This window comes from Diabrotica virgifera, chromosome 4 (genome assembly GCF_917563875.1).
Source record: "Diabrotica virgifera virgifera chromosome 4, PGI_DIABVI_V3a".
NCBI classification, from domain to species: domain Eukaryota; kingdom Metazoa; phylum Arthropoda; class Insecta; order Coleoptera; family Chrysomelidae; genus Diabrotica; species Diabrotica virgifera.
The window spans coordinates 215294238-215318342 of NC_065446.1; the positions used below are offsets into that span (position 1 = coordinate 215294238).

A 24105-nucleotide genomic window follows, 5' to 3' on the forward strand; every position below is an offset into this window, starting at 1 on the left:
AAATAATTTAAAATGGGATTTGTAGGTCTTGTTTTTCCAAAAAAATCTTGAACCACCGGATATGACCTCCCCCTTCACTTACAGACCAGCCGCCACTGTCCACTAACATGTATTACTAGATTCTTACGAATAGGCCCAACTTTGGACATAGGCCTCCCCAATTCAATCCACTGTTGTCTATTTTGCGCCACATGTTTCCAGTTGTGTCCTCCAAACTTTTTTATGTCATCGGCCCATCTCATTTGTGGCCTTCCTCTATTTCTTTTTCCTAACCACGGTCTCCATTGTTGTATTTCGTGATTCCATATTTTATCCTTCAATCGGGAATTGTGTCCTGCGAAGCTTCATTTTAATTTGGCAGCATGTTATCCTGCGTCTTTTATTTTGGTTTTGCTTCTAATCCATGTATTTGTTTTTTTGTCTATGAGCCTCACCCCGAGCATTGATCTTTTCATCGCTCTCTGTGCCTTTACTATTTTATCCATATTGGCCCTGGTGAGTGTCCACGTCTGTGAACCGTACGTAAGTATAGGAAGGATACACTGATCATAAACTCTGGTTCTCAAATATTGTTGTAATTTAGTGTTTTTCGAAATCCAACTCAGTTTTCCAAATCCTGCCCACGCTAACCTTATTCTTCTAGTAATTTCGGCAGTTGGATTTTCTTTGTTAACTTTCATTATCTGTCCCAGGTAGATGTAATGGCTTACTGTTTCTAAATCTATGTCATTCAACGTTATTTTTGTAATATTCGGTGTATTCGTTATTACTTTTGTTTTTTCCATGTTCATCTTAAGACCTACTTTTTCCGAAGCTTGAAATAGTTGCGTCATCATGGTCTGTAATTTTTCGAAACTTGTAGTGAATATTACAATGTCGTCAGCATATCTTAAATGACTCAGTTTTCTTCCATTAACATTTATTCCTTTATCTACCCAGTTAATGTCTTTGCCCACGTCTTCTAGTCCCAGTGTGAACAGCTTTGGTGAAATAACGTCTCCCTGGCGAACTCCTTTGTTGATTGGTATAGCTTTGGTTTCCTCATCTATTTGTATTTTCATTGTAGCTTTCTTATAAATATTATGTATTAGCATTCTGTATCGAGAATTTATCCTGCAGTTGTTCATAGCTCTCTCTAGAACTAGTATTGCTACATATTTGAAATTTTACAAAACTTATATGTAGATGACATGTCTGATATGGTTTCTTTTGGGTTCGTACTTCATTCTGGAATTTATTCGGCTAAGTGAGTACGAAGGTGTATATTTCATTTGCAATTGCTTCATTAGCGTAGTTTTTTTTTGTAGAGCTATGAAATAAATTAAGTTGACTTAAATTAAAAACTATATTTTCTCGTGCGATATAAATTTTGAAAATTTCCTTATTTCCTTATTGTATTAACGAAAGCCTGTGTAAACCAGAAACTGATAAAGTAGGTATTAATAGCGCGCCCTGTTACTTATTTTCGTTCATAACTTCGTAGATTTACATTCAAGGTTCTCTTTCCTGCACCAAGGCCGACTAAGTTAATGGCAACATAAATAATACGTTCAGCTCCTCGTTAGCAATACAAAATGAAAGTTTAATAAAAGTGAATTATTGCGAATATTAAAACTAAGTTATCTCGAGATGAATTCTGAACTTCTGCTTTGCATCAAAAGTTTCATTTTTTTGATAATTTTCCCTGCGCTCGGTTATTCTTTGCTAATGAAAAACAAACTTTTAACAAGTTTGCAGTGTGCAGCTTGCCTGTGTTTGGTTTATATAGAATAGATATACAAATTGTCTACTGCGAGACAGGGGCGTGTATCCGTGTACTCCAATTAGGTGTATAATAAAAATATATATATTATGTACAGTCGGAAAATGAAAGATTACCCATGAACGATCACATCTATCACTTATTTTGTATTTGCTGTCTTTTTCTATAACAAAATAATAAGCGCTGCAACAGAATCACTTGAAGAGAGAAAAGTAACGAATACTCACATATTAAAGAAGAAAACCCGGGATTTAAAGAGGAAGTTAAGATAAAATGTAAAGAAAAGAAGAAAGCCTTTTTACAATACAGAACAAACAAACACAACAGGCATACAACCACTACAAACAAGTCAGAAACGAAACGAATACTTTAGTGAGGCAAATAAAAAGAGAGCACTGGCAGAGCTTCTCAAAACAGATGGAACACGATTTCTACGGAACACAAAAGAAGTATGGAGAATGATCAGAGGCAAAGAAAGTAGTAGAACGAATTAATAAAAGCGAAACACATTCAGAAGGAAACATGGGCAGACTACTTCCGATCTCTATTTGCTAAAGGCGACGATAATGAACCACCAACACCTGAAGTTACAACAAACGAAGAAATAAACATCGAGGAGGGAGAAGTAAAAGAAGCGTTAAGAAAATTAAAAAATATAAAATCTTCAAGAGAGGACAGAATATCGAATGAACTCCTAAAGTACGGAGGATAAGATCTAACTAAGCAACCATTAAAACTAATACAAAAAATTATAGAACAAAACATAATACCACAAGAATGGAGATCAAGCATCCGAATACCTCTCTTCAAAAAAGAGACAAATCGGACCCGGAGAATTACAGAGGAATTAACTTATTAGGAACACAACTATTATTAAGGAACTAAACACAATATTAAAATTAACAAACAAAGTCATAACAAACAAATTGAATGAAATTATAACATTATCAGAAGAACAACAAGGTTTTAGGTCGGGAAGGTCATGCACTGTCGCTATATTTATAATGAGGCAAGTTCAAGAGAAATCGTTGGAATACAATAAACCGGCATATTTATGTTTCATGGACCTTAAGAAGTTACGGGGGGTCACATTAAAGGACGTTATCCATTTGTTATACTCGAGAAAGGTACCTCTAGGAATAATTAAAACGATCGAAAACATCGACCAGAACAACACAATAAAAGTAAAAGTGGACGATGAATTAACTGACCCAATTGATGCCGGCAATGGAATAAGACAGGGGAATTCCTTGAGTCCTTTATTGTTCAACCTGATTATGGACGAAATAATAAAAAAAAGTAAGAACCAAAAAGGATACCAGATGGAAGAAAAACAACTTAAAATAATCTTCTATGCAGACGATGCAATACTAATCTCTCAAAGTGAAGATGATTTACAACGTATGCTGCACCAATTTAACATAAACGCCAGAAAATTTAACATGTTAATTTTCTCAAAAAATACAAAATGCATGGTTATAACAGCAGATCCAATAAGATGTAAATTGGAGCTGGAAGGTCAGATAATAGAACAAGTGATGGAGTTTAAATATCTAGGCATCACACTATCTAGCTACGTGAGACTCGAAACAGAAGTGGAAGATCAAATGAATAGAGCAAACAGAGCCACAGGTTGCCTGAATGACACAATATGGAGAAATATAAAAATATCGGAAAAGACATGAAAGTCAGAATTTATAAAACAGTCATCATACCAACAATGACATACGCGGCAGAAACACGACCCGACACAGAGAGGGCAAAAAACCCTTCAAAAAATCGATGGTAAGACTCTGTGGGACAGAGATAGAAGTACAGATATACGACGGAGATGCAAGGCGGATAACATTAATAACTGGGTAAGAAAGAGAAGAATAGAATGGAATGACCACATAAGCCGAATGACAACAAATATAGTAGTAAGGACAGCGAGAGACGATTCCCCAATAGGAAGACGATCGGTGGGAAGACCACGAAAACGATGGAACGACAACTTACTAAAGGCACATTGAAAAAACAGACAGAGTCATGTCTATACAAAAAGAAGAAGAAGAAGAAAATAATAAATGAATAGAATATGAAATAAATGCGTTTACATAAATACGTTTTATTTGTAGACTTTAGGCAAGTCTATAGTTCAATATATTGAACAAAATAAATTATGTAATATGTGGTTTAAATCCCTGCGCCTTCCGGATCTCCCTCCATTTACGTCTATTAACTGAGTCTCATGGTCGTAGATATCCCAATGACATTATATTTTGTACTACAAATTTACAAATAATTATTGATGTTATAACTAGTTTCCAGTCTCGTTTTGAAGTTCTGAGGAAGGAAATATATTTACCCAAAATTTAACAAATAAGAAAGAGTGCATATTATTTACGAAAAAGGATAATTTTGAACTAAGATTGTTAGTGTTTTTGGCAACTAATCAGTTTAACTTTGGATCTATTTTTCCTGCTTTGCATTTTTGGAGTATAAATAGGTCTCTTATCTGTACGTATTTATAATGCGATTGTGCGATAAATTATAGATTAATTTTTATTTAGGACATACATTTCTCTTCGCCATTAGTAATTTGATTGCCAGTCTTTTGCTTCATTGCAGTATCTTACTTCAGTGGTTTTCAATATTAAATCAACCAAAAAGGGTGAAACGCACTATAAAACTTTTTAAGAGTCAAGAGAAATAAGGTTTTTGTCGGGACACTTGACCAGCCATTCGGGGTATTATATACCTAACACATTATAAATACAAAATTGCTCGTCACAGTTCGGACGAAAATTTTAATTAGTAACAAATAAGGGTCAAAAAGGGCAGTTTTTTCGTTTAAATCGCTACAGGTAAGAATACGGTAATTAAATATCTTATTTAGGGTATTCATCTTTTAGTAGAATCTGATCTCATCTGATGAGAAAGGGTTTAAAATTGCAGTTTTTGAATTTTGATCCGATCACTTGTTGCTTCAGAAATTGTAAAATAAACTAAAATTTTTAAAATAAAAAATTTGCTATAACTTTTGCGAAAATGAACTTAAGACTATGATATTGCGTGAAAAGTTGAGACAGTCCATATAATCGACAAAAAAATCCAACCCGATTCATTTCGAAAACATATCACAAGAATATCTAGAATCATTTTTGTCTTATAAATAAAAAAATTTACTTTGGGATTTTAAAACCTGGTATTTTTACACGACTTTTCAAAAAAAATTCGCCTAGGTTAACTAGCCTAGCGATCAAAGTTAGCCACTTTTAATATTTAATTCACAGTTACTTCTATATACATAAAATTCTCCTATAACAGTGTTAGTTAACGTACTCATCCGAAACAAGTTTTCCTATTTTTATGATATTTTACACGTATATCCTGTAGGACTGAGAATAGGTTGTAATCTATTTTTTATACCCATAAGTTATAAAGGTGGTTGTCCCACTGATATTTTTTTATTTTTTGGACAAAATTGTCCACCTTAATTTTATATGCTGTAGGATTAAAAAATACCTAGAACTCTTAATTCTCACCCTTCTATCACCAACCCCTATTTTTTAATAGCCATCTATATATTTACATCTATAAAATTCTCCTGTCACAGGACCGGTTGACCGATTTTTATGAAATTATATATATATATATATATATATATATATATATATATATATATATATATATATATATATATATATATATATATATTCAGTAGATCTTAGAATCGATCGTAATCTATTTTTCATATCCCTGCGTGATAAGGGGGGTTCATCCCAAAATTTTGTAATGTTAGGTAGGGATGTGTACATAACTTACTCTACAAGACTACGAGTACAGTTGAGTCGCTGAATTTTTACCCGTGCGTCATCCTTTAAAGCATACGAAATAAGTCGATGATAAGTCGGAAATTGAAATTTACTAAACGCAACAGCAAGTCACTTATTGTCACTTGCTGTTGCGTTTAGTAAATTTCAATTTTCAACTTATCATCGACTTATTTCGTATGCTTTAAATGATGACGCACGGGTAAAGATTCAGGGAATCAACTGTACATATAAATTAAAAAGATAATGATTAAAATCGTTTAACAAGATCCGGAGATAATAATCGCAGCATATGCTTTAAAAATCAATTTAATTTTTTGAGTGCACGGATTTTAATACTTCCCCTCCACCGACCGCGAGTTTATTTCGTTAGAACATTTTTAAAGCTGTATTAACCACTCTGTTGAAGCTCAAAGTTTACTGAAACTTTTACACATAAACTATGTATATACCTTTAGTTTCAAATTGGTGCTTGTTAGATTTCTTAATTGTTATAAACAAAGCAGCTCTGAATTAAATAAAAAAACTGGCTAAATTTGACCGTAATTAACCTACATAAAAAGTTTTTTTTTAATTCGTGTAAAAATACCAGCGTTTCAAATCCCAAAGTAGATTTAGTCTACAGTCAATATTACCAATATTCAAATTGTTTATAAGCCAAAAAGACTCTTCTTTAGTAAAATGTATCCGGAATGATAAAAATGACGTTTTATTGATTTTTTTAAATACGTTGAATTCCCAGAACTGCTCTATCATTATTAGTTTCTGAACAATAACATTGCAAAAAAACTTTTTGGAATAAACAAATTGAATAAAATTTAAACTAATAGACGAATGGTCTTGAAATTTTTTGTGCATTATACGGACTCTTTGACTCAACTTTTCGTGCAATATCAATGTGTTAAGTTTATTTTTCCAAAAGTTATAGCAAATTTTTTATTTTAGAAATTTTAGTTTTATTTTGCAATTTCCGAAGCAACAAATAATCGGATCAAAATTTAAAAACTGCCATTTTAAACTTTTAATAATCTACTAAAAGTTGAATACTATAAATAAGATATTTTATCGCCAACCGTCACTAATATCATTCATTATTGTACTCATTTGCCCTCATTTGCGGCAGTAAAGTAACAATTTATTGTACTGAAAGAAGAATTTTACTTTATCTGTCGCGATTAATCACATTAACCGAGATTGAATGTAAGTGGTCGATGGCAGTAAGTAATCGAAAGACGAGTATTTAAGTAATCTTAAAATTTATTTACTTTAGTTATTAAAAATATTGCACAAAATTTACATTATTATTAATTAAATGTATGTCAAAAAGTGAAACTCTGTAGTATTTTGCAATTATACAAAAGAAATAAAAACTTTACAGATTTAGTAATTAGGTAGTCAATATTGATAACTATCGATTAAACATCGAAACCGTTTATCAGGCAAAAGTCATCTGTCATTACAATCATACGAAATTTGTATTTCATCTAGAATTAAAAAAATTCTTAAATTGTAAGTAAGTGTTAATGTTTTTTATGATTGGCGATAAAAATTTGTATGCACCACGTCAGTAAAGAATCTTTATCGAACTCGTCTATTACTCGCTTCGCTCCCTCTGCTCGTAATATCAGACTCGTTCGATAAAGAGTCACTTTACTGACTTGGTGCATAAATAACTCTAATTACCCTATTTTTACCTGTAGCGATTTAAACAAAAAAAAACTGCCATTTTTGACCCTTATTCGTTATAGACGGAGAGGCAGCGCTGAAAAATCTCTTTAAATTTACTAAAGCTAAATTGTTCACAGTTCATTACTGTGATTGTGTAAAGAAACATACTGCGGTCGGTCAAGAGAAACGTGGAACAGGGGTTACTGAGAGGGTATCAAAGTTGCTTTCATACGAAGGTAATTAAATCCATTTACTAAGGCTGAAAATCAGTACACTCATTCTAAATTGAATATAAATAAAAGTTATTATAGTCGGTCAGCTGTATGACGGACAGAGCCGGTCGGTCGGCCCCAATGAATGTACAGGAATATTCACTATATTTTGACCGTCTTGTAAACTGCTTAATTTACCGAATTAGAAAAAAATAAATACAAAAGTTATTCGATTTTTCGACATATATATTGTACTAGTGACGTCATCCATCTGGGCGTGATGACGTAATCAACTATTTTTTTAAATGAGAATAGGGGTCGTGTGCTAGCTCATTTGAAAGGTTATTCAAATCTATACAGCGCTATAAACATTAAGATCATTATTTATACAGGGTGTCCAAAAAAATTTTGAATTTTTAATTAAACAATTATTTTAAATAAAAACATTGTTTGACACCCTATATAATTATTAATCATGTTAATGTTTATATTACTGAATGGGGAATTAAATAACTTTTCAAATGAGGTAGCACCCGACCCCTATTCCCATTTAAAAAAATAGTCGATTACGTCATCACGCCCAAATGGATGACGTCACTAGTACGATATATATGTCAAAAAATAATTTAAATATCGAATAACTTTTGTATTTTACATTTTGTTTCTAATTCTGTAAATAAATCAGTTTACAAGGGGGTCAAAATATAGTGAATAACCCTGTACATTCACTGGGGCCGACCGACCGGCTCTGATCGACTATAATAACTCTTATTAATATTTAATTTAGAATGTGTGTACTGATTTTCAGCTTTAGTAAATGGATTTAATTACCTTCGTAGGAAAGCAACTTTGATACCTTCTCAGTAACCCCTGTTCAACGTTTCGTTTGACCGACTGCACTATGTTTTTCTACACAATCACAGTAATCAACTGTGAAAAATCTAGCTTTAGTAAATTCAAAGAGATTTTTCAGCGCTGCCTCTTGGACTATTAACCAAAATTCTTGTCCGAACTGTGACAAGTAATTTGTATTATAATGTATTAGGTATACAGTAGCCAAAAAACCCAATTGCAACCTGGCTGGCCAAGTGTCCCGAACATGGTATATTTTGCCTTATTTCCCTGGAATATAAAGCAGCAGTGAAGAACAGACAAACTACGATTAAAATCGATTAATTCAAATATGTTTTTAAACTAATAGGTATAATTCATTACAAAGGTAGGTCAAAAATAAAATTTACTTAAATTTTACAACTGGTAATAAAAGTTATAAATAAATTAAAACTCATGTAGGTACAAATTACGAGCAGTTAGACGATTGTTGTGGTCAGTAGAAACCGATATTAATACTGATTGGTTAAACGGAATGCTCAATCGGATAGAAAATGTAATTTCCAATCTATGGTACTGTAACTCAGTTTCGTATAATTGGTCGTTATTGGACTATTAGGCTATTGATTATATGTACTATAGAAAGGAACTACAACGTTAACGGGGTTTTATTATTTCATATGGTCAAGGAATCTCTACATATGAAAAAACCGCGGAGTGCTACCATTTAAAGGGGTGCGTTTTTGAGAAATGGATGAATTAGTCCCTGGGCACAGGTTACATTAGGGTGAGTTCTATGCACTTTTGGTACAAATACGTCTACATAAAAATTGTTCCTGGTTAAATTTTCTATCTAAATATAACTTTTTGAAGTCAAAGATACTTTTTTTACAAAAAGATATTCAAAAGAAAAAGCACAAAAAAACCCAAAAGAAAGAAATTTTGTTTTTTGTCCCGTAACTTTTGTCCACGGGGATATAGGTATAGACATTGCTTTACAGAAAAGCAGCCTACATATTTCTTCTTTAAAATATTGTTTAGTAGAGGTAATTAGAATTTATAGTTTTCGAAATAAGATTTTTCAAATTTCTCCACTCACAGCAATTTTGGGCAATTTTCCTTGATATTTCGCAAATATTGTTCTGTAACTTTTTTCTGCGTAACTTTAGGTATTAGGTCTGGATCCCGCGTATGAAAAAAAAGTTGATTAATAGCAAGCTGAAAATTTGTTAATAGCTTAAGGGTGTCTAGTCGGATAAACCTTGATATATGGGAACACTGGAACAAGGGCAGTTTTAATTGTGGAACAGGTTAAAAATTTGGAACGGTCACACCACGAAAACGGTACATTTATTTTGTCCGACAGAACAGACTTAAACTCTCCGAACAGAGATTAAACTCTCATGCAAAAATCAGACTGCTATTTATCACCTGTCATAAGTCCTGTCATTTGACATATTCAACATGTTCCACTCACTAAAACGCCCATTTGGTGATAAATATCAGTCTGATTTTTGCATGAGATTTTAATCTCTGTTCGGAGAGTTTAAGTCTCTTCTGTCGGACAAAATACATGTGCCGTTTTCGTGGTCTGACCGTTCCAAATTTTTAACCTGTTCCACAATTAAAACTTCCCCTGTTCCAGTGTTCCCATATATCAAAGTTTGTCTGACTAGACACCCTTAAGCTATTAACAAATTTTCAGCTTGCTGTTAATCAACTTTTTTTTCATACGCGGGATCCAGACCTATATATGCAATGGTACACGTAATAGGAATAGAAATCAATTACCTTTAAAATGGTCAACTGTCCAACTTTGTACGACTTTTTTTACAGATATTATGGTTTTTCAAGATTTTATACTTTTAACGATTTTTTATAATACATATAATATAAAAATATAATAATATTATATTATATATAGTATATATAATATAATATTATATTATATATTATATATTATATAATACCTAATATAAAAAAATATTATTTTTACTCTCGTACACCTTAGGGTAAAACGACTAACTGATTATATATATACAGGGTGTCCCAAAAGTAGTGGAACGGTCGAATATTTCGGGAACTAAACATCGGATCGAAAAACTGAAAAATACGTATTCAATCATTTTCAAAAATCTATCCAATGACACCAAACACCAACCCCCACTACACCCCCTGGAGGTGGGGTGGAGGGTAACTTTAAAATCTCAAATGGAAACCCCTAGTTTTTCTTGCAGATTTGGATTCGTTACGTAAAAGTAAGCAACTTTTATTCAAGACATTTTTTCGAACTGTGGATAGATGGCGCTATAATTGAGAAAAACTATTTATCCTGATACCATAGGTAAATTATAGAAACGGTCTAATATCTCGAGAAATACACTTCCAAATGAGAAACGAAAAAAAAAAGTTTTTAATAATTTTCGAAAACCTACCGAATAACACTAAACATGACCCTCCAACCCACCCTCTGGAGGTGGGGTGGGGGGTAACTTTAAAATCTTAAATAGCAGCCCCCACTTTTTATTACAGATTCGGATTCGTCATGAAAAAGTAAGCAACATTTATTCGAAACATTTTTTAGAATTGTTGATATATGGCGCTTTAATTGGAAAAATACGATTTATTAGCGCCATCTATCAGCAATTTTAAAATATATTTCAAATAAATGTTGCTTAATTTTTCATGACGAATTCGAATCTGCAATAAAAAGTGGGGGTTGCTATTTAAGATTTTAAATTTATCCCACACCTCGTGTCCATGGGGTGGGTTGGAGGGTCATTTTTGGCTGTTTATCGATAGGTTTTTGAAAAATATTAAAAACCTGTTTTTTGGTTTCTCATTTGGAAGTGTATTTCTCGAGATATTAGACCGTTTTGATAATTTACCTATGGTATCAGGATAAATGGTTTTTCCCAATTATAGCGCCATCTATCCACAGTTCGAAAAAATGTCTTGAATAAAAGTTGCTGACTTTTACGTAACGAATCCAAATCTGCAAGAAAAACTAGGGGTTTCCATTTGAGATTTTAAAGTGACACCCACCCCACCTCCAGTGGGTGTAGTTTGGTGTCATTGGATAGATTTTTGAAAATGCTTGAACACGTATTTTTCAGTTTTTCGATCCGATGTTTAGTTCGCGAAATATTCGACCGTTCCACTACTTTTGGGACACCCTATATATTATTTTTTACATTTTTTACGATTATTTTTGAAATTTCTTATTATAACTTTTCTTCTACATTTAGGTATATATTATAGTATATAATAAAAAAAGCTTATTTTGTTTACTTTAAAATGGTGTATTACAAAAAACTCTAGGATTATTTTTGAATAAGATATTACTTTTTAAAATATAATAATTACTTGCAACGATTTTTGATTTTAGGATTATTTTTTAAAATTCTCATTATTATAACTTTTTTTTCTTGTACATGAATATACTATATATTGCTCAATAAAGAGGGCTTACTTTCTGTTCTTTAAAATGGTGTATCATCTATATTTAAATAATGGAAACCGAGTGATTCTTTGATATTTTTTTGACTGTATTATTGTGTCGCCGGAAAACGAAAAAGTTCTCTTTCAAGTGCGTTCAACATTATTTTACTATTATTTTAGTTACCAATACTCGTTTTTTAATGCTGTTCTGAAGCTATTTCCTTGTGTCATTTTTATAATTAACTATTTAGATGGGAAATAAGCCACAATTAAATTGAAAAAAATAATTTTATTAACGTTTCGACGCCCAAATCGGGTGTCGTTGTCAAAATACAAAATACTACTAAATTAAACCAAAATGCTGTTGCTTAGTAAAAAATTCTTCTAATAATTTATATAATCTGACCCATTAATATTGGCAATTCAGACATATATTATACATTTTAAAGACTTTAAAATGATATTGCCAATATTTATGAGTTGCGTTCTTGGGACGACTTTACTGAAAGATAGTTCAGTTGATTACATGAAATCAACCTCAACTCAAGAATATCCGCCACAAAAAAAAATCATATCATGTGATCTGTCTTTCTTTAAAAAGACAACCAAATGTAACGGTGACAGTAAAATTCTCGCGTTAGAGATTCCATAGTAAATCACGAGGGAAAACCAGGAAAAAAACCCGTGATACTATCTCGACATCGTAAGTATTTGGTCTTACATTTAGTTTTCTCTCAAAACTAATACCAAATTCTGACTTTAATATATAATATGTTGTTTAAATTATAAATAATATTAATAATACATAGATACCTATATAAGTAATACTAAAATATAAAATATGTACTAACTCAGTATGTTATTGACTTACTAATCGTGGTATTTTCTTTCTATTGACTTCCTCTTTGAGTATGGGTAACCACATCTTACTGCATTCTACCGAGGAATGTGCGACACAATTGGTTTCAATTAGCATAATTAGAGCCGCTTCTTTGATTTTTCTCTTTTTACTATTTCTTTCTTTCAGGAATATACTTGAATCTCTCCACTGACCTCTATGTTCATTATCCCATGCTTGTTGACGCAACCAGGAACGCAACTCATAAATATTGGCAGTGTCATTTTAAAGTCTTCTACTTTAAAATGTATAATATATGTCTGAATTGCCGATATAAATGAGTCAGATTAAATAAATTATTAGAAAAATTTTTTACTGGCCAACAACATTTTTGTTTAATTTAGTAGTATTTTGTATTTTGAAAACGACACCCGATTTGGGCGTCGAAACGTTAATAAAATTTTTTTCAATTTAATTGTGGCTTATTTCCCATCTAAATAGTTAATTACTCGTTTTTTTGTAATTCAATTTTTAAAGGATTTCGTAAGAACCTCTACCATTTTCTAACAGAATAGCGATATATAGCCAAGAGTACGGTCTAACAATGAACATCAAGAAGACAAAATTTATGAGAATATCTAAAACTAAAATAAATATCGAGAATCTCCTCATAAACGGAACCAATATCGAACGAGTAGACCAATATGCATATCTTGGAACAATGATCAACTCCACAAATGATTACTTCCAGGAGATTAAAATTAGAATAGAAAAAGCTAGAGTGAATTTTAACAAAATGACAATAGTGATCTTCACAAGATTTTAAAATTAGAGCTAAGAGTGAGTTTGGCTCGGTGCTACGTTTTCTCGACTTTGTTTTACGGAATGTTATTTGTTATTGCATTTAATAAGTCATATTTTAATTATATCTTTATTGAATAATAAACATCTTCTTCTTCTTCTTCTTCTTATAATAGGATTATGTTCTGTTTCTTCTGTTACAGTATTTGCTGCGATCCGGAGCTCCAACTCTCGTACCATTGTTTTTTGGGTCTCCCTATGGGTCGCTTGGTGTTGGGCTTCTGTGTTTTCGCCCAATGCGCCATACGTTCAGGGTCCATCCGATCTACGTGGTCCCTCCACATGCGTCGTCGCGCTCTTGTCCATCTCACTACGTCCTGAACGCCTAGCTCTCTCAATGTGTCTTCGTTTCGTACTCTATCTCTGAGTGTGATACCTCTTATGGATCTTAGGGGTTTCATCTCTGTTGTTCTCATTATCTGTTTGATCTTTGTTGTCTCGGCCCTTGTCTCAGCTGCGTATGTCAGTACGGGTCTAACACATGTCTTATAAATAATAATAATAAACATGATTAGTTAAAATATTGTTTTTTTTGCTTCCAATCCTTATCTTCATTGTTCATGTTTTTGATTAGGACAAGACGAACACACACCTTGGGAGACTGAGCTAAGCTAGGGTGAACGATAGCTATCATGGATGACTGAAGTATTTATTATTCATGGTAGAGGAGTATAGGCAGGGATTTTTGCAGTTACTCGAGCGCGTCAGATTATCATATCGGGAGAAACCTTGTACCCTGCAGATGTACTCCGTACTTATTTACTTACTTAGTCCGTGGCGTTACAACCCTTCGTGGATTTTAGCCGACTCGACAAAACATGCCTCCACTGTTTTCTGTCTTGAGCAACCTCCATCCAATTCTCCACGCCCATCGCGCTTAGGTCTCCTGCTATATTATCTCGCCACCGGAGTCGAGGGCGTCCGCGTGGTCTCCTTCCAGTTGGGACTTCCTTCCACACCAGTCTTACTGTTCTTTGGTCAAAATGTCTTCTGAGGTGTCCTGCCCATTGGAGTCTTCTGGACTTTATTTCTTTTATGACGTTGTCGTCTGGGTAAAGTTCTTGGAGCTCTTTGTTAGTTCTTATCCTATATTGTCCTGATGCTTCATCCAGCACAGGACCAAAGATCTTCCTTAAGATTTTTCTTTCCCAAACACATAGTCTCTCTTCGTTTGCCTTTGTTATCGTCCACGTTTCGCTTGCATACATCACAGCGGGTCGTATGATTGTTTTATAGACATGTATCTTCGTACGTCTTGTTAGTTGTTTCGATTTTATAAGGTTTTGGAGGGCAAAAAGACATCTGTTGCCGGTCTAAATCCTGTTGTTTATTTCTTGTGATCCGTTATTGTCTTCAGTTATTGTTGTTCCAAGATACTTGAATTCTCTAACGCGCTTAAAGTTAAAGTCGTCGATGGTGATGTTCTGACCGATTCTGTCTCTGCTTTGGTAATTGCGGCTCATATACATATATTTCGTCTTGTTTTCGTTGATTTGGAGCCCCATCTTCTCTGCTTCCTTCTCGAATCTCACGAAAGTCTCCTTCATCCTTAATCGTGTGATTTCTATTAGAGCTATATCGTCTGCAAATGCCAGTAGTAAGTTTGGTCCTTCTCGATGAAATACTGTATTCGGTTTTTCGATTCTTGCACTTCTGATTATGTGCTCCAGAGCTAAGTTGAAGGGTTGTGGTGAAAGTGCATCTCCCTGTTTTAGTCCATTGTTTATTTCAAATGTCTCCGAATATTGTTGTCCAACTCTCACCTTACATCGTAACCGTTCCATACACATCCGTATCAACCTGACTAGTTTTTTTGGAAAGCCAAGTTCTTGCATCGCTCTCCACAGTCTAGCCCTGCATACTCTATCAAATGCTTGTTTAAAACCTATGAACATCTGATAAAGCTCACGATCAAACTCCCAGAATTTTTCCATTATCTGTTTTATTGTGAATATCTGGTCAATAGTAGAGCGGCCCGGTCTAAATCCGCATTGATAATCTCCAACGATTTCTTCTGTGTATGTTTTGGTTCTTTCTAGCAGAATGTTTGCAAGGATCTTGTAGGTGGTGTTTAGGAGTGTTATTCCCCGGTAGTTAATACATTGCTTTTTGTTTCCTTTTTTTGTGTATTGGTATAATAACCCCTTATTTCCATTCATCTGGCATTGTTTCTTCTCGCCAAATGTCTTGAATTAGCTTGTATATAGAACTGAACAATAGGGTGGGTCGAAAAAAATCGATATTTTTTTTTCGGATCGGAATACCGCGGAAAAGTTGCTAAATGGTATGACTAAATAGGGGAAAAAATATTAAAATTATCGGATGTTATCTTCCGTTCGCGCATGAGCTCTAAAGTTTGATTAAATTTTGAAAAAATTAAAGTTTTTTGGAAATTTTTAATAATTTTTTTTATTACGATATTTAATATGTAATAGGGAAAAATGTCATCTACGACACACTAATGAATTAATATAAAAATACTGGTAATGAGTTTTAACATCTTCCGTTCGCGCATGGGCTGTAAAAATAGCAAAAAAGTGTTGAAAACCTCAAAAATGTGGACTTAGGAAAAATAAATATATACAAGCTTCAACATATTATTGATGTATTATCCAATAAATACAAAGTACATATTTCACTTACGAATAGATTACATGTCTGGTAGTTTGAACTGTCTTTTGTTATCAAAGGCTGGCATCGTGGACCTTGACTTAAGTGTCGTTCTTATGTACCCGTCTCGAGCTGCAGATCCGCAAACCTTAGCAGAAGCCTCGCTCACCAACTTGACGCTTCTCTCCACTGCTTGAGTATGGACTGGCATCTTCTGTGATAGGATTTCCCACTTCGGTACTTCTTCTGTTTTGATGTAGGTTTTCAGTTCATCATCAGTGACATCTTTCAATAGAGGCGGCGAAGAAAATTCACAGTTTGTCCAATAATTTAATTCCGTGTAGTCTGTTGCGGAAAAGTTTAGCTTAGGTGCCACGTACGTTCGAATTGTTTTCCTCTTTTGGTCTCTTTCTCTTGCCTTAATGATGCGGCGGAGGCCCAGTTCTCTTATATGTTTTCTGGGATCTTGAGTCATAGTAATCATAACATGTTCTGGATGCGCAAAGAACCCATTTCTCTCTATAACTGGGTCAATTACAGCTTTGAGTTCATCTTTAAGATATCTTGAGGTTTCAATACATTGGTGCACGAGCTTAGGGCCATCAGTAAAAAGTTTGGTCTTCTTAATACAAAACCACATCGGCATATATGACTTCAGAATGAATATTACTATTTCCTGGAACTCAGCAGTTGGATTTTCTTGACTAATGTAGAGTCTTAAAGCACGGTTCGCTGTTGTTAGCCACCTTGAGTGAGACAAAGGTCCTGGATCCCTGATTGATAAATCTTTTGGGCATTCACCTGATTTAATCGCTTCTGATATTTCCAGCAAATACTTCTGATCCTTACTAAGAGTTTTTTTGTCTATCTCAGGGATTTGGCAATCAATACTTTCAAACTGCACTACTGGAAGTGTTTCACATTTGATCAATTTCCCACCAATCGGTCCTTTCAAAGAATTTGGCCCGGTCGACTTACCATCTAAATACTGAAATAAATGGCGGAAGGGTAGTTCATTAAAATGAAGAAGACAAACTGCCCATTGCAGAGGCTTACCTAAGTGTGTTTCAATACGGCGTATTATACCGTTTTTCAATCCGGTGTTAACATTGGTGCCATCACAGCCAATAACGACTAATTCGTCCAAAGAAATGTCATTGCTTGTCAAATAGGATATAATAGAGGTCGCAATATCCTCTGAACTTCCTGAATTCGGGGTCACGTGACCCAGAAATATATTACCAGGTTCTTGTATAAGCACGTAATGTTCCTCCTTTACCACTCTTTTAAATCGTTTTGAATGTGCCTCTTGTACCACAATAGTGTCGTCTTTACGGCCATCAAAATATAGCCCAATTAGCTTATTTTCTGTTATAGAACTGGACAAATCAGCCCTAACATTGTGTTTTTCTCTTCTTATTTTACACTTGTCAACTACTTGTGAATTGTCGCTATTAGTTACCACGCCAACGTCCTGCAAAACACTTGAGGCTATTGCTGCTGTAGCACGATCGGAAACACCGTAACGATCACTAGTTAATGCAGTAGATTTAAGGTTAATCCTCATTTGCCAACCGGATTTCTTTTTTGGAGATTCAGGTATGAATTCTTGGTCACTGTCACTGCAATCGTCACTGGAGGTCAAGGATTCATCACGTTGTTCAGTTTCGGAAACTTGGACATCTACTTTTGGTTTTGGACAGCTGGAACGAGATTTCCTCTGTAAAGATTTGGCACGTTTCTTTGTTTCATTTAAGTCCACACCTCCAATTTTGCCAATGCCGTGAGTGCGTAGTGAATAGATAAATTTCAGCTCAAGTAAAGGTATTTTTTTAAGCTTTTCACAAGTACAAGTTATTGAGCAGATACACTGGCATTGATCCGATGTTTTATGACAGGTACATTCAAGGGCAATGGGGCATTTGCATGCCGCAATGTCAAAAAGCAAACAGCATTTTTTCTTAAAATCATCAAGGTTTCTCTTAAAGACTTCCTTGTTTTTGTCTCGAGTATGAGATTTTCTTAAACTATAATACTTGTCATGCAGTGCAGTCAACAGTTGTACTACTCTCTTATCACTTACGGTGGGAATTGATGCTCTATTGTACAAACACACTATTTTGCCAGCTACTGTATTGGCTACTTGTCCAAAACTAACTCTTTTGTTGTTTACTTTAACTGCTAAATTATACCTCTCATTCGATATACATCGAAGAACGTCCTCTCCTATAGGGAGCTTGTTAGGCGGCAAGTCTCTTGGTGTACCGAAAAACGGACACTGGAATTCTTGTCTAGTGATCACTGTCTTTGATAATGCCATCATTCATTGCACAATTGTTCAAAAAACTACACCAAAATATGAAATTTGGAACACACACTACGCAACACATCCACCGCACTCAAGAGACAACAGCAGACTGGCACACAAAATTGCGCGGCGGACCAGTGTAATGGCTGCCTGCAGCGGAGAGGGGGTATCACGTGACGCGAATTATGAATGTTCTTTGGAAAAACACTTTTTTAAAAACTAAACTTCACAATTAAAACTTTTATTTCGACAAACAAAGATTTTAGATACAACTCAATAATTTAAAATCAGACTTTACTTTAACATTTAAATTAGACTTTTATTTAGAGATTTTAATCAGACTGAAAAATATTGATTTTTACATGGTGTTTTATAATTTTATAATTGCTGATCTTGCTGTCCAATACGTCGCAATTAGGTCCAGAATGTTCAAGCGGTAGACTCGTGTTGACTCCACGTGGTAGAATTTACTGGATGGTAGCGGTCATTGTACTGTAACTACTCCATCCCCTGAAGAAGTTTTGTGAGGGACGAACAGAACTGTTGAGTTGGCCTCTTCTGGAGTTTCGTCGCTAGAGTTGGGCTTTTTGTTATTTGTTTTATACCTGTAACATATATAGAGGCAGATTATTGTAATTAAGATATATAAAGGAGTCATCCAAAAATGGTTATGGCTATGGTTCCATAATTTCGGGTTAATGGTCTCTAGATGTTCCTCTTCCTTAGAGAGTTCATGCAGTTTGTCTAAGGGGATGTGATCTATTCTTAATGGTTTGAATTTAATCGCTGTTGGAATATCTATGGTCCTAATTTTGGGAAGCATTAGTGGTTCCTCTGGGATGGTTGTTCTTGAATTTATGTAACTCTGGATTGGGGTCTTGAATTCACATCTGGGCGGAAGATTGATGAGATAAGTTCCTTTTAGGCCTAAAATTTTTGTCGTAGAACATCGAGTTGTAATTTTGGTTGATTCGGGGAATATTCCTATATAGTGGGCATCTGATAGTCTTTGTATGATGACATCTCGAGTTTGGACGGGGGTGTATTGGCAAGAAGCTTCTTGGGTGCTCAACTGCAGGATTTGTTTGATACAGTCGTCAGTTTTCGTTGCTTCCAGCATTGTTCCTTCTTGGCAAAGATATCTTGTGTCGATTCGGGCACATGGTTCTTCCAAATATTGAAAGGATTTTTCGCTTATGAGGAGATATGGCTCGGGAGGAATGATTGTAGTAGAATTTGCGGTAGGTATAGGAAATAAATGATAATAAGTAAAGGAATTAGGATGTAGGACAGGAAAATGAAGGATAAATATAATAGTATGGTTTGAATAATAGGCATCTACTTTGATGATGTCGTAGTACTTCAGGATGTCTTCGTCTTCGATGTACACAAGCTGGTCTGCCTTATGGTGCTCTAGCATTTTATTGATTATCCATTTTATTTCGTCTTTCTTGATCACACTGTTATGGAGAGTGTTTACACGAGAAAATGTAATGGCTTCTTCTAGGTCATTAAGTAACTGAAGTATAATTTGAAGGGTCAAATTTAATTGGTCGAGAACATTCCTTGCTTGCAAATAATGATTGAAGTCAAAAATAAATGTATTGAGGTTCGTGCTGATATTATTTACTTCTTCTGCTATTATTTCTTGGTTGTGTGTTAGTAATGTGATAGTTTCGTTAAACTCTTTTATAATCTTCTTGTTCAGGCTAATGTGACGATTAAGATGATTTATAAGATTTTCCTGATTCGTCTGTAAGGTTTCTATAGCATTGTTGTATTTTTCTGCGTCATCTTGATCTAAATTTCCAGAAATTGCTTTGATAATGCTTCCTAGTCCATTAATTAGCCCTCTTCTTGTTCTGCTATAGGGGTAAATTGTTGAGAATTTTTCTTGAGCTGATTTTAATTGGTATCTAAGAGCTTGGTCAAAATTTTGTAAACTGCTAAAATACGGATGGCTAAGTCCATTTTGAATTGCTGTGGTCACTGCATCGTACTGGGTTTCAATTCTGTCCAATTCTTCTTTTATTGGTAGTAGTTTGAAAAAGTGTATAAAATCGTGTGTGCTAGTATGAATCTTTGCTTGTCCCAGGTTGAGGGGAATTATTCCTGGGTTGTCTTTCAGGTCCTTGATTTTCACTTCTTCTCCCATCGTCAGGGTGATCCTGTGGGGAAGGTTCAGAATTAGTTTTTGACTTAGGTTGATGTTTTATATTTTTCTTGTGAACTGTAGCTTTTGATGTGTTTACAGTCACTTCGTTATTTCTTTTTATATATTTTGCGGAATATCGCGGAAGTAATTTATTTCTGGTAACTGTTTTTCGTGTATAGATTTTTGTGCTTGGTTTATACGTAATAGGGTCCTGTCTCGATTTGTTTCTATTTTCGATGACTTTATTTTTATTCTCTTGTATATGCTGGTTTACTTCCTTGTATAATTCCTTTGTTATCTCTCTATGATTCTGAATATAATTATTCAGTATTACTTTCTGTATGTCAACGTCAAAGGGATCTTTTGCGTCGATATGGCCGTTTAATATGTCAATGGGTCGTAACTTCGTTGCGGAATGTATGGAATTATTGTACCCAATTATAGCGTATAGCATTTGTTCTTTTATCGGGAGCTTTGCCTTGGTGTTCCTTAGGATTCGAAGATGTTCGATTAATGTAGAATGAAATCTCTCAATCATCCCGTTGGATTGCGGATTCTCTGGTGTCGTATAGTGGATTGAGATTTTATGGGAGTCTACAAATTCTTGTACTACTCCATTTTTGAATTCCGTACCATTATCGGCTACTATCATTGTTGGGAGTCCATGATGGGTTATAAAAATTAGTAGGGCGTTGAGTACATTGATTGCGTTTCCTCCATTTATTGGATAGGCTTGTCCATACTTTGAAAATGCGTCTATTATGGTTAGAAACTTCTGTCCATCAGCCTGGAATAAATCGATGTGAACTATTTCCAGTGGCTTAGTGGGAGTTGGTGTAACCATAAATTTTGGTTTGGGAGGAAGTCTGTCATATTTATTTTCTTGACATATATCGCAGAAGTTTATGATATCTTCTATGTCTTTCTTCATATTAGGCCAGTAATATTTTCTTCTTATTTGGCTTTCTGTTTCAGCTATTCCTCTATGGTTCGTTTTACCTTCATGATAGTTTTTTATAATTTCCTTTTGTTGTTCTTCTAGATTAACATCTTCCAATAAAAGATTACATTTTACTAAGTCATATGCGTTGTTTTTAAAAGTTTTTCTGATAATTTCGCCAATTTCTGCAAAGATTTCTTCTTCTGCTTCAAATAAAATTGCATACTTCTTTTTCGGGTTGAGGTGTTCCTTAAAAATTTTTATGGTATCAGCTTTTAGCTGATCTTTCGATAGCTGGATATGATAACGTCTTTTATTCGGAAAGGTTTGTATAATTGCTGGAGGTCGTGGATTGTAGTTGACGATTTTGACTATAATTTGGTTATTGTAGAAGTTAAGTGGTTTTTCCGAAATAGGTATACCAAGAATTGGGTTTTCTACTGCTGTATGTATTGTTTCATTTCCGTCTTCATCCATGTTTTGATCTTCGTTTTCAACAGTGTCTTCTTGGATGTTTTGATCTTCGTTTTCAACAGTGTCTTCTGGGATGTTTTTTTGGATTAATTCTGTTGCTTTTTCTTCTACAATCTCGTCGATTATTCGATCTGCATCTGGATTATTAGTCGTTGACCATCCATCGTCTTCCATGTCTACTAAGTCGTCAAAGACTTCCTTAATTTGTGAATCGATGTCCTTAGTTTCCTTTGTGTGAATTTCGATTCGAGACAGTGCGTCGGCATTGGTATTAGCTTTTCCTTTTTTGTAAATTACCTCGTAGTCAAATTCTTCTAATTTTAATCTCCAACGTACTAGTTTGGAGTTGGGTTCCTTTAGGGAAAATAGATATTGCAAGGGACGGTGGTCTGAAAGTATTTTAAATTTCCTTCCAAATAGGTAGGGTCGGAAATACTTAGTTGCCCACACCATTGCTAGCATTTCCTTTTCTATTGTTGAGTATTTGGTCTCAGTTTCATTTAGTGTCCTGGAAGCGAAGGCAATTGGTTTATCACTGCCAACTGGTCCTTGGGAAAGTACTGCTCCGATAGCAAAATTGCTGGCATCTGTTGTGAGGTTAAACGGTTTGGAAAAATCTGGATATTGCAATAAAGGCTCATTCATTAATAATTTCCTGCATGTTTCAAAGCATTCTACGAATTCGGGTGTATGTTCGATCTTTGCGTCCTTTTTCAAGCATCTTGTTAGAGGTTTTGTGATTTTTGCGAAGTCTCGAATAAACTTTCTGTAATATCCCAAGAGTCCAAGGAATCCTCTAATTTCTTTTGTTGTTTTCGGTATTGGATATTTTTCTATTGCTTCAATTTTCGCTGGATTCGGTTTTATTCCTTGTTGTGTGACTACGTGTCCCAGAAAATTAACTTGCTTTTTTAAAAATTCGCATTTGTCAACTTGGATTTTTAGTCGGGCTTCTCTTAATCGTTGGAATACTTTTGTGAGATTTACTATGTGTTCCTGTAATGATGTTGAGTATACTATTACGTCATCCATATAGACGAGACATATTTCTCCTTGAAGTCCCTTCAATACGTTGTCCATCATACGTTGGAACGTGGACGGAGCGTTCTTAAGTCCAAATGGCATTCTTAAATATTCATAGTGTCCATTTTCCACATTAAATGCTGTTTTGGGAATGTCTTCTTCAGCCATCTCGATTTGATGAAATCCGCTCGCTAAGTCGAGGGTCGTAAAATATTGACATCTTCCCAATTTGTCCAAAATATCGCTAATGTGAGGAATTCTGTATCGGTCGTCAATTGTCTTCTCGTTGACCTTTCTATAATCTACCACTATCCTCCACTTTATTTTACCGGATAAATCTGGTTTCTTTGCCACGACCCAGATGGGCGAGGACCATGGCGATTGGCTTGGTCGAATGATCCCTTGCTCTAACATTGAAGAGATTTGTTTCTTTACTTCTTCTTTGTGCACATACGGATACCGGTATGATTTCGTATATACAGGCTCTTCATCCTTGGTTTTGATGTAGTGTTTAACTTCGTTAGTAAAGCTGAGAGGAGTGTCTGGTTGATGAAATATATCGGAGAATTTTCGGCATAGTTGACGAACTTGATCCTCTTCTTCTTCGTTAAGATGTTCAGTTTTAATTAAGTCGTCGATATCTTGTCTGTAGTCTGGTCCGCAGGTTGTTTCCATGGAATATATATGGAAATCTTGAATGTCTATTTCCTGGCTTTCGAGTGGTTCCATAAGAGAAAGGTGAATGGGTTCTGACGTGAAGTTGGCAATTTCGGTCCAGGCGAGGTGGTTCTCGGCGTTAGTAAGGGCTTCTCGTACTACGACGCCTTGTACTTTTTGAGTTGGAATAATGATGGTTCCTTTTTCTTCTTTGACTGGAATTTTGACTTGGCTAATTGAATTTGGTTCCAAATGGATGGAATAAAATTGTGTTTTGTTTGTTTCATAATATTTGATAGGGATTGTAGAATCTTTTGTAACTAGAAGTGATTTAGGAAAGTTTAATTGGGCTTCGAAAAGTTTTAGATTATCGAGGCCAATAAGACCATCGAAAGTTTTGTGAAACTTGAAGAGATAAAATTTCATTTTGCTGTCAGAATTAAATTCTGAAAATGAAGGAATTTCAGCACAATATTTTTGGGAATAATTTTGAAAAATTGATGTGACGAT

The 24105-nt window shown here is 34.5% G+C and overlaps 1 protein-coding gene across 1 annotated transcript; it reads right to left on the minus strand.

Moving 5' to 3' along the window:
- Positions 1–18830: 18830 nt before the first annotated feature.
- On the minus strand, positions 18831–24021 carry LOC126883802 (uncharacterized). The gene is made up of 2 exons (XM_050649472.1): positions 21641–24021; positions 18831–20358 (listed from the first exon to the last, which is right to left on the minus strand). The coding sequence occupies exons 1-2, from the start codon at positions 24019–24021 to the stop codon at positions 18831–18833; spliced, it is 3909 nt and encodes a 1302-aa protein (XP_050505429.1).
- Between the last annotated feature and the right edge of the window lie 84 nt (positions 24022–24105).

Coding starts and splice junctions, on each gene's coding strand:
- LOC126883802 (XM_050649472.1), bottom strand. CDS start 24,021: ATGAAATTTTATCTCTTCAAGTTTCACAAAACTTTCGATGGTCTTATT. Junction 20,359..21,640: donor ATTTTATTTGAAGCAGAAGA/AGAAATCTTTGC, acceptor AGAATTGGACAG/AATTGAAACCCAGTACGATG.